Below are 14,281 nucleotides of genomic sequence, written 5' to 3' on the forward strand. Positions count from 1 at the left end.
ACGCCCGCCCCGGCTGAGCGCAGCTGGGGGACCAGAGCGGCCGGCGAAGCTGGGAGAGACGGAGCGGACCTCCGCGCTAGAGCAGAAGCCCCGGAGCCGCAGTCTCCCCGCCGCGGCTGGTGAGTTGGTGCAGAGGGGAACCTGGAGCGCCAACAGGGACGCAGCCCAAGCCACTAGCCTCTTGGCCCCCCAGCTTCCCCGTCCCTCTGCACGCGGCGATAGGAGGGAGCGGAGCCCCGACCGCTTAGCTCACCGCGGCAGGCGGGGGTGGGGGTGGGGACCCGGTTTTTTTTTTTTTTTTTAAGCACGAGGCTCCTGATGGTCATGCTTCCAGCTCCCCAGACAGGCCGAAAGCTGTCTGTCATGGGAGGGGTGTACGGATGAGCACCGGTTGCCCAGGGGAGCTCTCAGGGTCGAATAGGCTAAAATGAGAAACCGATGGACGGGTTGGGCGGAGGCGGACGGGTAGGAGGGCGGGGACAAGGACTGGGATTCTACTACCGTAATTTCTCATCTCTTATTCCCATTGATAGGGCCATGCCGCTCCCTGACCTGAGACCCTGGACCTCTCTGCTGCTGGTGGACGCGGCTTTACTGTGGCTGCTGCAGGGCCCTCTGGGGACTTTGCTTCCTCAAGGGCTGCCAGGACTATGGCTGGAGGGGACCGTGCGGCTGGGAGGGCTGTGGGGATTGCTAAAGCTAACAGGGCTACTGGGATTTGTGGGGACCCTGCTGCCTCCACTCTGCCTGGCCACTCCCCTGACTGTCTCCCTGAGAACCCTGATCGCGGGGGCCTCACGTGCTCCCCCAGCCAGAGTCGCTGAAGCGACTTGGAGCTGGCTGCTGGTGGGGTATGGGGCCGCGGGGCTCAGCTGGTCACTGTGGGCTGTGCTGAGCCCTCCTGGAGCCCAGGAGGAGGCGGCCCAGACCAACAACAAAGTCTTGATGTGGAGGCTGCTGAAGCTCTCCAGGCCGGACCTGCCTTTCGTCATTGCCGCCATCTTCTTCCTTGTCCTCGCTGTCTTGGGTGAGTCAGGAGAGGCCGTTGTGAGTTGGAGGCGGGAAAAGGGCCTGGGTACCAGCACATTCATGTGCTATTTTTCATGCCTCTTTCAGGTGAGACATTCATCCCTCACTATACGGGTCGTGTGATTGACATCCTTGGAGGTGATTTTGACCCCCATGCCTTTGCCAGTGCCATCTTCTTCATGTGCGTCTTCTCCTTTGGCAGGTAGGTGATGGGCAGCCGGGTCCATTTGCTAGCTCCAAAAGATGGCATGGGTCTTCACTTCCCTAACTCCATTTCTAGGCCCTTTCAGGCACAAAGCACAAAAATACTTAAACTAAAATATGGTGAATGTAATCACTATTCTCTTTCATCTATCCATTCATTTCTTCATTCGTATTCATCCAATATCTTCAAGGTTTATCTGGTCTTATCATAGGTACAAGTTATGAGTGAAGGCAGTACAAAAGCAATTTAAGTCTCAGATGGAATGTCTCTCAGCTATTTCTTAACATTCCTAGGCCCATGAAGTTCCATTTCTTTCTGCCTCCTACCTCCTACCCCTGAGTCTGTCTCCAGGGGATCTCTCCAGGGTCACTCTCTCCTCAGGACGGGCATGCTTCTCCCTCTCACTCTTCTTTCAGAGTTCATCTTGCCAATCCCTGATGATCTTACTCTGAGGCTTGTCACCTTTCTTTCCAGAATCATTACTCTTTTCCCTTCACGTACTTTCCCTTCTCTTTCTAGACATAAACAAACTGTTTGATAGGTCTGGGACTGGGATGAGGTGAGTGAGGCACCTGGGGTGCAAAGTTTAAGCAGATGCGCCCTCACCTTACCCCAATCCCCACCTGCCTCTATTTTAATGGTCAGGCTTAATTTAGAATACCCTCAAAAACCACTTCTCCATTGTGCCTTCATTCCATCCTGGCTGCTTTCTGCTGAAACTAACTACAGTCATGCATTGCATAACGATGTTTAGGTCAGTGAGGGGCCACATATAAGATGGTGGACCCACAAGATTATAACACCATATTTTTACTGTACCTTTTCTATGTTTTGATACACAAATAGTTACCTTCGTGTTACAGTCGCCTACAGTGTTATGTGCAGTCATATGTTGTACAGATTTGTAGCCTAGGAGCAAGAGGCTAAACTGCATGGCCTAGGTGTGCCGTAGGCTCTGACATCTAGGTTTGTGTAAGTACGCTCGATGATGTTCGTACAACGGTGAAACCGTCTGATGACACATTTCTCAGAACGCATCCCACGTGAAAGGCCAAACCCTCATCATATCATGTCTGACTATTCCAAGCGCCTCTTCAATATGGTGACTAAATTTGTATTAGAAACCTATACTTTGTAAAATACCCGCTTTTATGCTTTTATATTTTTTCCTCTAAGTTTTATTGTAGACATGTAGTTGGTCTAAGAGGAATTTTCCATCTTGAAGGATGAAAGATGGGAACCACATGCCTCTGGGGCTCCAGAGAATGGTGGGGATGGAGTTTATTACTGCAGCTCCAATGACGAAGTATCTATGATGACAGAGAGGGGCTTTGGGTATGGGGCAGGAAGGAGACCAGTGCAGAGGAGACGCAGAGGGACAAGCCTGAGGGAGGCCAGGACAGAAGCAAGCACTGGGATAGTTGTTTTCACAATATCTTTTCACTTTGATTGTCGTCTTCCACTGTGTCTCGTACAGAGTGCACTCCGTAAATACTTGTGAATTTGTACATGTTATGATTTTGTTCCTATATCTAGCTCACCATGTCTTCCCTTTCCTCTTCCTCTGTGTATTTCTTATCTCTTCTCTCTCTGTGTGTCTGTCTCTCGTTTCTTTCTCTTTTGCCTCTCCTGGCAAGCCTTCCCCTGACTTTGTGCTTCTCTGCACTCCTGGCTTGCTCCTCTGTCTGTTTCCCCCGCTGGCTTGCTCCTTCTCTGCACCTCCTTCTCCCCTCATTCTCCTGCCCCACAGCTCACTGTCTGCAGGCTGCAGAGGAGGCTTCTTCACCTACGCCATGTCTAGAATCAACTTGCGGATCCGGGAGCAGCTTTTCTCCTCCCTACTGCGCCAGGACCTTGATTTCTTTCAGGAGACTAAGACAGGTGGGGCCTGGAGTCCAGGTCTGGGATTCCCATGGTCATCCCTCGCCCCTCAGTGACCCTCCACATACAGCCTCTCCTCCTGCCTTCACCCATGTGCCAGGGCCTGGGGATGCTTTTCTCACTTGGGACAGGGTGGAGAAGCAGCCTCCACTGTCCCTCTCTGCACGTGAAGGAGGGTATTCAGAGGAGGGGGCTGTGTCAGAGGGGATGGTCAGGAGGGAGTTTCTGGGAGCCCTGCAGTACACAGGGTTTCCTTTCTTTACCTGCTCTGTCCTTCTTAGGGGAGTTGAACTCACGGCTGAGCTCGGATACCACCCTGATGAGTAACTGGCTTCCTTTAAATGCCAATGTGCTCTTGCGAAGCTTGGTGAAAGTGGTGGGGCTGTATGGCTTCATGCTCAGCATATCGCCTCGACTCACCTTCCTTTCTCTGCTGGACATGCCCTTCACAATGGCAGCTGAAAAGGTGTACAACGCCCGCCATCAGGTGAGTGCACATGTAAGGGAACCCCCAGGGGAGAATAAAGCTGACAGGTGAGGAGGCTTCCACATTTGTGGGTAGAGGATCTTCTAGAGATAGATGGTCTCTTCACAGCCTTTAGTGGGGGAAGGTATATCATGTATATATACCACATCTTGCTTATCCAGCCATCCAACAATGGATATTTGAGTTCAGAAGGTTCATGATACTCCAGAACTGCAAGCAAAAATATAAATGTGTGAGAGAGTGTGTGGGGGAGGGAATAGGGAGGGAAGACGATAAGGGATAACTCTTCATTAGCTTCTCAAAGGAGTCTCTACATCTCCCACTCCCCCTGCAAAGATTAAAAATGCTTTCTTAGAGGGTTTTAGGTAGGGAATTTTTCCCTTTAAAATCAGCAGAAGTCTGGATGCAGCGTAGGGAAAAGAGGGGTCCTTGGGAAGTCCTGAGTCTGAATGTCAGCTCCACCTTCTCTTTTTCTTTTATGTTGTGGTAAAACATACATAACATAAAATTTACCATTTTAACCATTCGAAGTGTACAGTGCAGTGCCATTTAAGAAACCCACATTGTTATTGGGCAGCCATCGTCACCATCCATTTCCAGAACTTTTTTCATCTTCCTGAAATGAAACTCTGTACCCACTAAATAGTAACTCCCTACTACCTCCAACCCCTGGCCCCTGACCACCGCCATTCTACCTTCTGTCTTCATGAATTTGATGACTCCAGGTACTGTACATAAGTGGAACCGTACAGTATTTGTCTTTTTGTGACTTATTTTACTTAGCATAATGTCTTCAGGGCTCATCCATATTGTAGCATGTGTTAGAATTTCCTCCCTTTTAAGGGAGCATAATAAATAGTTCTGTTGTGTGCATATATCACATTTTGCTTATCCATTCATCTGTCAGTGGACATTTGCATTGTTTCCACCTTTTGGCTGTTGTGAATTATGCTGCTGTGGACATGAGTGTACAAATACCTGTTTGAGACCCTGCTTTTGGTTCTTTTGGGTGTATACTTAGAAGTGGAATTGCTGGATCACATGGCAATTCTATTTTAAAATTTTTGAGGAACCATGTATTAGTCCATTTTTATGCTGCTGATAAAGACCTAGCCACGATTGGGCAGTTTACAAAAGAAAGAGGTTTATTGCACTTACAGTTCCATATGGCTGGGAAGACCTCATAATCATGGTGGAAGGTGAAAGATGTGTCTCACATGGTAGCAGGCAAGAGAAAAGGGAGCTTGTGCATGGGAACTCCTTTTTAAAACCATCAGATATCGTGAGACTTACTCACTATGATAAGAACAGCAAGGGGAAAGACTTGCCCCCATGATTCAATTACCTTTCACGGGGTCCCTCCCAAAACACATTCAAGGTGAGATTTGGGTAGGGACACAGCCAGACCATATCAAACCACCATAGCGGCAGCATCATTTTAAATTCCCGCTAGCAGTGCGTAAGATTTCCAGTTTCTCCACATCCTCACCAACGCTAATTACTTTCTGTTGTCTTTTTTTTTTTTTTAATAGCCATCCTAATGGTGGTGATTAGGTGATTAGGATTATCTCCTTGTGGTTTTGATTTGTATTTCCCTAATGATTGGTAACTGCTGAACATTTTTTTGTATGCTTTTTGGCCATTTTTGCATCTTTTTTGAAAGAATGTAAGTTCCTTGCCCATTTTTTAATTTTTTTGTTTGAATTGTGGGAGTTTGGTGTATGTTTTGCATATTAATTCTTTATCAGATTTATGATTTGCAAATATTTTCTTACATTTCATGGTTGCTTTTTCATTTTGTCGGCAGAGTTCTTTGATGCACAAACGTTTTAAATTTCAGTGAAGTCTGATTTATCTGTTGTTTCTTGTGCTTTTGGTGTCATATCCAAGAAATCATTGCCAAAGCTAGTGGCATGAGGCTTTTCTCCTACATTTTCTTAGGAGTCTTACAGTGTTTGCTCTTATGTTTAGGCCTCTGATTCATTTGGAATTACATTTCCACCTATCTTAACTATCTGTGGCTCCTTGGGAAAACTACCCTTCCTTCCTGTTTCAGACACTGGGGATGGGGGATGGGAGAATTACCTCAAATGAAGCTTTAAAAAATTGCATGTATCTCCTGTACTACCTCACACTGAGAGCTCAATAATATTTTTTTCCCTCCTTCCTTTTGTTCACTCTTATTCCTTCTGGAAAGAAGAGTAAGGAAGAGGGAAAGAAACAGTTTACAGTTTGGCATTTTTAGGTAGACTAGGGAGCATCCCATGGGCCGGAATAAGATGTGGGGGCCTGCTGTCCTCTGCCACATCAGCCCCAGTGTCTGCTGACCTTCTTTTCCAGGCAGTGCTTCGGGAGATCCAGGATGCAGCGGCCAGGGCGGGGCAGATGGTGCGGGAGGCTGTTGGAGGGCTGCAGACCGTTCGCAGTTTTGGGGCCGAGGAGCACGAGGTCTGTCGCTATAAAGAGGCCCTTGAACAAAGCCGGCAGCTGTGCTGGCGGAGAGACCAGGAACAGGCCTTGTACCTGCTCTTAAGGAGGGTGAGTGGCTGTGGGAGGAGCCCAGGAAAGGGGGAGGGGAAAGGAAGGGGAAACTACAGCTGGTTCTGGGGTCCTTTGCAGCTCAGTCTCAAAAAGAATGGGAAGATTCTCAGCCTCATCTCTTTCTTCTCCTCTCCCAGGTGCTGCAGTTGGGGATGCAGGTGCTGATGCTGAGCTGTGGGCTGCAGCAGATGCTGGCTGGGGAGCTCACCCCGGGCAGCCTGCTTTCCTTTATGATGTACCAGGGGAGCGTGCGGAGCTATGTGCATGTGAGTGACATCCAGGGATGCGCTCCTTTTCTCTCTCTCTTTGTCTCTCGGGCCTTCTGGGCCTTGGGCTTTATTTGATCCTTTTACCAATACAAAACAAAAAAAACCCAAGTAATTTTGTTATGGAGGATTTTAAATATACGCCAAAAATGAGACCAAATAATATTACAAACTCACATGCGTACATCCTGTGCTTTAACAGTGATCAACTCATGCCCAATCTTGTTTGATCTGTATTGCCAGCCACTTCCTCTCAACTAGGATTTGCTATTATTCCGAAGCAAATCCAAGCTATTATATAGTTTCATCTGTAAATATTTCAGTATGTTTCTTAAAAATATAAACATCTTTAAAAGTATATAACAACAAAGGCATCATCACACCAAAAAATTAACAATAATTCTTCAAATTTATCAAATACAGTTAGGTCAATTTTCCACTTGTGTTATCTATGTAATATATGTGTGTGAGTTGTTTGTTATATTTTGTATGAATCAGGATCCAAAAAAGGTCCACGTATTGTGATTGGTCGGTACATCTTTTAAATATCTATCTATCTATCTATCTATCTATCTATCTATCTATCTATCTATCTATCATCTATCAATACATCTTTTAAATCTATTTATCTATCTATCTATGCATCCATCTGTCTGTCCGTCCGTCTGTCCATCCATCCACCCATGTATCTTTCTAAAAGTTTTCCTTTGCAAAGTTTATTTGTTGAAGAAATGGGTTGTTTGCCCTGTGGAGTTTCTTATGGGCTGGATTTTGTTGACTGAATCCCTGTGGTATTATATGCTCTTCTGTCTCTGTATTTCCTGTCTATTGATAGATAAACCTCAAAGCTTGTGAGATTGAGGGTTTTCTTTTTCTCTTTCCCAACCACAGTACTTTTTTAGGTGGTGATTCATTCTTCCGCCAAGAGGCACACAATGTTTGGTTCTCCATTTGTGGCAACATCAGCCCCTGATGGGCAGTACCCAGATCCATGATGATGTAATTTAGGGCTGCAAAAGGGAGAGATTCTGTCATTCTTCATGTATTAGCTGAAGTACATCTATGAAGGGAGACTTCCCCTCATCTGCCATTTCATCACCCAGTGGTACAGTTTGATTAAGAAAGGGAGAGTGAGCATTTAGTTTTCTTCCTGCATTTACCAGTTCTCAGAAACAGTGACTTCATCCAGGGCTTTATTTTAACAATTTCCTAGACAGTTGATACATATATTTTTTGTGTAGAGAACTGCGCTCGGCACTCTGATGGCTACGAAGGTGAATTGGGCACAGTGCCTGCATTTAAGGAGTTCCCCATGTAGTCAAGCAAGACAGAACTGGGCACAAGTAGTAGGAAGCAGTAACTGAAAAGCTCTGGGGCCAGAGGCAATGCTGTGTGGTAGGAGAATGGACTGTATATCCGTTACATTGTAAATTGGAACACTGGAGTATTGGTGCCACTTTTAAATTCCATCCAAATTGTACCTTGAAAGGTGGAGAATCTCTATTGAATATGGAGGAGGAGCAGTGTGTTTGTGGGTGGAGTCTGAGACGTCGGGAGGGTGGTCTGTGGCAGGAGTGTGTTTGATTAACTGGCCTTCCAATTCCTGTTTTCCAGACCCTGGTATACATTTATGGGGATATGCTCAGCAACGTGGGTGCTGCGGAGAAGGTTTTCTCCTACCTGGACCGACAGCCAAATCTGCCTTCACCTGGCACACTGGCCCCCACCGCTCTGCAGGGGGTTGTGAAGTTCCAAGACGTCTCCTTTGCATATCCCAATCGCCCGGACAAGCCTGTGCTCAAGGTGCCTGAAAGAGGTCACGGGGAGGAAACCTGGACCCTTGCTCTCTGCTGCTCATGTATAATTGGGCATCACAGCCTGTAGATCATTTGCCTCTGAGAAGCGATCTTGCCTCTGCTAGGAAGAGAAACAGAGGGATTCTGAGAAGGGGCAGGCCCTTAACTCTTTTCTGGTTTTCTAGGGGCTGACGTTCACCCTACGTCCTGGCGAGGTGACAGCGCTGGTGGGACCCAATGGGTCTGGGAAGAGCACAGTGGCTGCCCTACTGCAGAATCTGTACCAGCCCACAGGGGGACAGGTGCTGCTGGATGGAAAGCCCATCTCGCAATATGAACACCACTACCTGCACAGCCAGGTGGGTGAGGAGGGAGAAGGTGGGGACAGGAGAGGGGAGCATGTACAGAGAGGATGGGAGAGCCATGGGAAGAAGCACCAGGTGTTGACGCTGAGGGAGGCAGATGGGGAGGACAAGAGAGTCCCAGCCCTGGGGGTTTACTTGTAGTCCCCTGCCTCTTTCTGTCTGCACAGGTGGTTTCAGTTGGGCAGGAGCCTGTGCTGTTCTCGGGTTCCGTGAAGAGCAACATTACTTATGGGCTGCAGAGCTGCGAAGATGATAAGGTGATGGCGGCTGCCCAGGCTGCCCACGCGGATGACTTCATACAGGAAATGAAGCATGGAATATACACAGGTATCTTCTGCAGATTGTAGAACTGCTCCGTCAGTAAAAGGAGAAAATTAGACTAACTGTCAGTAGTGAGGGTTGTGTGCCTGTAACTTGATGTTTGCTGTTTCCCGGCCCTTTTCACCAGTCCCCACACCCTGAACATCATCAAGAGCCTTTGCTTGCAGAGAGCAATGCAACAGTAGTGCTCCCTCCACGTGGGCAGCCCCGTCAGGTCCGCACCCATGGCCCTCCCCACACTCCTGAGGTCCTGGTGGAAGTACCCGGTGTGCACTTGTCCCTCCTGGTGATATGTTGTTTCCGTCACTTGTATCTGAGGAAGAGAATTTCTCTCATTTTCTCAGATGTAGGAGAGAAGGGGAACCAGCTGGCTGTGGGACAGAAACAACGTCTGGCCATTGCCCGGGCCCTCGTGCGAGACCCACGGGTCCTCATCCTGGATGAGGCCACCAGTGCCCTGGATGTGCAGTGCGAGCAGGCGGTGAGCACCGTGAGAGGGGCAGGGGACAGTGGGGCCTGGGAGGGGGCACGCTGGGAGGATCAGCCTGCGCAGAAGTGGGCAGAGGGAGGACAAAGGACCCACTAGTGGAAAGAGTCTGTGCCTTCTTGGGGTTGGGGAGTGGAACCCAGTGGTGTGAAGGCAGCCCCGATTCCTCCTGGGCTTCCATTCCTCCAGCTGTGGCAGCACAGCCGGGAGAGAAGGGCGGTCCAGGCCTGTATCTACTGCCCTTTCCTACCCTCTTGTATTTCACACCTCTTTGCCCTAAGTCATCAGAGATGGTGCCCAGGTGGATATGGTGTCCATTTCCTCCCTGTCTTTCTGAGGCACTGTGATCACCCTTTCAGCTGCAGGACTGGAATTCCCGTGGGGACCGCACGGTGCTGGTGATCGCTCACAGGCTGCAGACAGTTCAGAGCGCCCACCAGATCCTGGTGCTCCAGCAGGGCGAGCTGCAGGAGCTTGCGCAGCTCCAGGAGGGAGAGGACGTCTATTCCCGCCTGGTACAGCAGCGGCTGATGGACTGAGGCCCCGGGGATACTGGGCCCTTCTCAGGGGCGTCTCCAGGACCCAGAGCTCTTCCTGCTTTGAGTTTCCCTAGAGCTGTGCGGCCAGATAGTTGTTTCTGAGCTGCAGGCACGATGGAGATTCGGACCCTAAGTGTTTTTGATGGGGTGGGGTGGGGACTGTCTGTGTCCAGGAAACTTAATTTCCTGGTGACTAGAGCTTTGCCTAATGATGAATAGTATTTTGTGGAACAATAAATCTATTTTAAAATATTTTCCTTCTTTTTTTTTTTTTTTTTGAGACGGAGTTTCGCTCTTTTTACCCAGGCTGGAGTGCAATGGCGCGATCTCGGCTCACCGCAACCTCCGCCTCCTGGGCTCAGGCAATTCTGCCTCAGCCTCCTAAGTAGCTGGGATTACAGGCACGCACCACCACGCCCAGCTAACTTTTTTTGTATTTTTAGTGAGACGGGGTTTCACCTTGTTGACCAGGATGGTCTCGATCTCTCGACCTCGTGATCCACCCGCCTCGGCCTCCCAAAGTGCTGGGATTACAGGCTTGAGCCACCGCGCCCGGCAAATATTTTCCTTCTTACGTGAACTGTTATGCATTCATACAGAAAATATAGACAATATAAAAAAGTACCCATTGCTTCACTTGCCGGAGATAACTGTAGTTACTATTTTGCTGTTTGTCCCATTTATCTGTTTGTTTTTGAGATAGAAATTAACCAAAAATGACATAAATATTCATGAGATTGACATTCTGTATCCTTCCCTATTCCCACCAGTGTCTGCTATTTTGGGGAAGCTAGGGTATGGAGGGACAGTTCTCTGATTAACAGTATTAATAATGACATTGGTAACAGCTACCATTTATAGAGTTTTTTTTAGATGGAGTCTTACTCTGTCACCCAGGCTGGAGTGCAGTGGCATGATCTTGGCTCACTGCAAACTCTGCCTCCCAGGTTCAAGCAATTCTGCCTTGGCCTCCCAAGTATCTGGGATTACAGGTGCATGCCATCATGCCTGGCTAATTTTTTGTATTTTTAGTAGAGACGGTGTTTTGCCGTGTTGACCAGGCTGGTGTCGAACTCCTGACCTTGTGATCTGCTCGTTTTGGCCCCCCAAAGTGCTGGGATTACAGGCATGAGCCACCACATCCAGCCATTTATTGAGTTTTAATGTGAGTAGGAACTATTCTAAATGTTTTTCTTGTGTTACCATTTTTATTCATTATCCCCAACCCTATGAGGTTGGTTATTATCCCCATTTGATAGATGAGGAAACTGAAGCGCAAAGAAGCTAAATGACTTTCCCAAGGTGGTTGTAGTGGTGGAGTTTGAGTTTGAGTAGAGGCCTGACCCTAGAATCCACACCCTGACCCAATAAATTATATTGCATCTTGTGTCCATAAACCCTAATCCATAATCAGATCAAGAAAAGCTCTGCTGCTTTTAGCTCCAAATAATTCTGAATCGATTCCCTTCTCCCCAGGCCCATTGTTGGAGCCTTCACTCATGGTCTTGAGATGATCCCATCTCCAGAGGTTTCTCTATTATTAGCTCCCCTCTCCCAGCCATTCTTCACAAAGTCATTTTTCCAAATTCTGTGTCACATAGCCTGACAGCATTTCTGAAAATTCCTTCAGGTGCTCTTCAGCCCTGCTGCTGAGATCCTTTTCAGAGCACACAGAGTGTTCCAGCCCCTCCCTCTCACCCTTGCCTGTTGCATTCAGCTCCACAACAAACTTCCTGCCCTCCCCAGTACCTTCGTGCCTTTGCATATGGTGTTTTCTTGCCCATTTTCTGCTTGACTCGCCCTCGATTTTCAAGTTCAAGACTTAACTCAGGGTTCAGGTTGTCCAGGAAGCCTTCCTTATGTCCTCAGTCTGGGGAAAGTGCCGTTTCCATGTGCTTCTATCCCTGTGTGGTTGCCTTTCACAGCCCTTTTCAAACTCGATCTTCCCCTTCCCTGCTTTTTTGACCTTTCACTAGACTATGAGCACCTGGGGGGAAAGCCATATATCTTATTAAGCTTTATATCTGCTACCTGGCCGAGGGCCTGATTTATAGTAGGGAATAAATAAAAAGTCTATTGAACAAATGAATAAATCTCTCCTCCATCATCCTCTTTCTTAATCCTTTGTGCACATCCCCACCACTGAAAATGCAGCATTGTACACATCACTGGTTGCTGGGAGGGACTTACCTGTAAGATTTCTATTCTAGGAAAGAGAAACCTTCATATTCCCGGAAACAGCAGGTACTTTCCAGTGCTGGCAATGGATTTGCCAGAACTGCTGTTTGGAATTTTAATTGCCTGGCAGCTGTTGGGAGCAGGGTGGGGCGAGGGCGGGGTGACAGTGGGCAGTTTCTTGTGCAGATTCGCCTCTTTCATCCTGGGCTGACTTGCAGCTCCAAACCTATCCATCTCTCAAATTTCACAGAGGGTAAAATAGGCATTTGGAGAGAAGAACTGGGGCCCGGCCCCTTTCCCTCCCTACAAATGTCATTTATTCATAAAACAGGAATAATAATTCCTGTATCTCCCAACTTTATGGAAGCTGAAGTTCTCATGGGAGATGATCTGAGAAATTCTTTGATTTTCTCAGTACAATCACACCCATGCATCATCATACTTTAAGCCTGGAAGGCATTTTAAAGATAATGTAACAGTCAAATCTAATTTTACAGAGAAACGGACAAGAAAGCACACAGCTCATCATGATAAAGCTGGGTGGAAAACTAATTTTGATGGGCAGCACAGAAGCTGCAGCAGACTTCAAGATAGCCTGAGAGTTTCTCATCTCAGGGAAAACTCCCAGGTAGGCTTTAAGTCAGGGACACAGAAAAATGTTCCCTGACAGTCAGAATATTCAGCCTAGACAGACAAATTCCTATAAGTGTGGTTTGTCTGGGAACCACAGATATCAGTAATCCTGGTTTGCTTCAGAGTTCTTTTTGTTCACTCCTGCGCCCCATCACATTTGATTGATCTCCTTACCCTATAATTTCCCCTTCCTGTCACTTCCCTGCAGTATCTTTCCCACCTAGGCATGCCTTATTCTTTCTAAGGGAAAGTGTGAACGGAGAGGGGAAAGCTTTGGAAACTCATAGATTTCCTCGGACCCCAAAACAACTCCCTATCCTGTCTGCCTGGGACTATGTGGAAACAGCATTGAGTTTCAAGTACTTTATGCCTCCACCCAGTGGGATAGTCACTTGGAATTCACATGGCAATTGTGAAACAAGAGGAGGAAATGTGGAATTGTCAAAATTCGGGGGTGGGGAGGGGAAAGGATTGGGGAATAACAACAATCTTGGTTGTGTTTTAGAGCTAAGCTAAGGGAGCATCTGCTTGAGTCTGATGCCATCTAGTGGTCCCAGGAGATACTAGATGTCCCAGGAGTTCGATGGCTTCTATGGACTCGAATTAGACTACTACTCTACTCCTAATAAGCATTGACTGGTGCTTGTGCTAAGTATCTGACATACTGTTTATCTTCTTACCTTATTTTCAAGACCATTCTATGTGGCAGGTATTACTATCTCAATTCTAAGAATGAGAAAATGGAGTTTTAGAAACATTTACTAACTTGCCTGGGTCACATATCTAAGGAAAGGTGGACTTTGCCCAGCTTTGCAAAACAGCTTCTCAAAAGAGCTGCCTGTACCCCCTGATTCCGCTTATCTTCCTACTAACCTCTTTTTAAAAGATATTATTTATTTATTTAAATAGGCAATATTTTAATGTGGTTTAAAATTCAAAAGACACAAAGAAATATACAGAGGAGAGTCTCACTCTCATCCTTCCCCAAGGGTTGCTAATCCCTCTTGCACAGGCAATCCATGCTTCCAGTTTTGCGTTTTTCCTTCCAGAGAAGTTTACTGTGTTAGCAAATATGTGTATCTACATTCTTGCTCAGTATTTTTTCAAATAGCAACTCCCTAAGTTCACTGCTCTGAACTTTACTTTTTAAATTAAAAATATGTAGTATTCTATTGTATGGAAGTTCTATATTTCATGCAGCCTGTTTCCTTCTACTGATGGCTAGTTAGGTTATTGGAAGTCTTTTGCTGCTGCTAGTTAGTCTTGTATAGACATTGTAATGCACATATGCGAAAATATGAGTATGATAAAATCTTAAAGGGGAATTGCTGAGTCCAATATACACATTATGAATATTGATAGATATTGCAAGATTGCCTTCATAGAGGCTATATCAATTTACAGTTCCAGCAGCAATATATGTTTATTCCTTTCTCTCTATATATATATCTATACTTTTTTTTTTTTTACCAATAGAGAGTGTTAATTTTAAAAATTTTGCCAATATTCTGGGTGAAAGTAGCATTGTATTGTAGTTGTCATTTGCTTTTTAA

General features: G+C 46.8%; 1 protein-coding gene across 1 annotated transcript; it reads left to right on the plus strand.

The window, feature by feature from the left end:
• On the plus strand, positions 1 to 10,169 carry TAP2 (transporter 2, ATP binding cassette subfamily B member). The gene is made up of 12 exons (XM_039467951.2): positions 1 to 119; positions 534 to 1,027; positions 1,117 to 1,231; positions 2,985 to 3,115; positions 3,397 to 3,602; positions 5,943 to 6,140; positions 6,281 to 6,409; positions 8,024 to 8,212; positions 8,391 to 8,564; positions 8,738 to 8,897; positions 9,236 to 9,372; positions 9,738 to 10,169. The coding sequence occupies exons 2-12, from the start codon at positions 538 to 540 to the stop codon at positions 9,915 to 9,917; spliced, it is 2,109 nt and encodes a 702-aa protein (XP_039323885.2). The 5' UTR covers positions 1 to 119; positions 534 to 537; the 3' UTR covers positions 9,918 to 10,169.
• Positions 10,170 to 14,281: the final 4,112 nt, after the last annotated feature.

This window comes from Saimiri boliviensis, chromosome 4 (genome assembly GCF_048565385.1).
Source record: "Saimiri boliviensis isolate mSaiBol1 chromosome 4, mSaiBol1.pri, whole genome shotgun sequence".
Classification (NCBI taxonomy): domain Eukaryota; kingdom Metazoa; phylum Chordata; class Mammalia; order Primates; family Cebidae; genus Saimiri; species Saimiri boliviensis.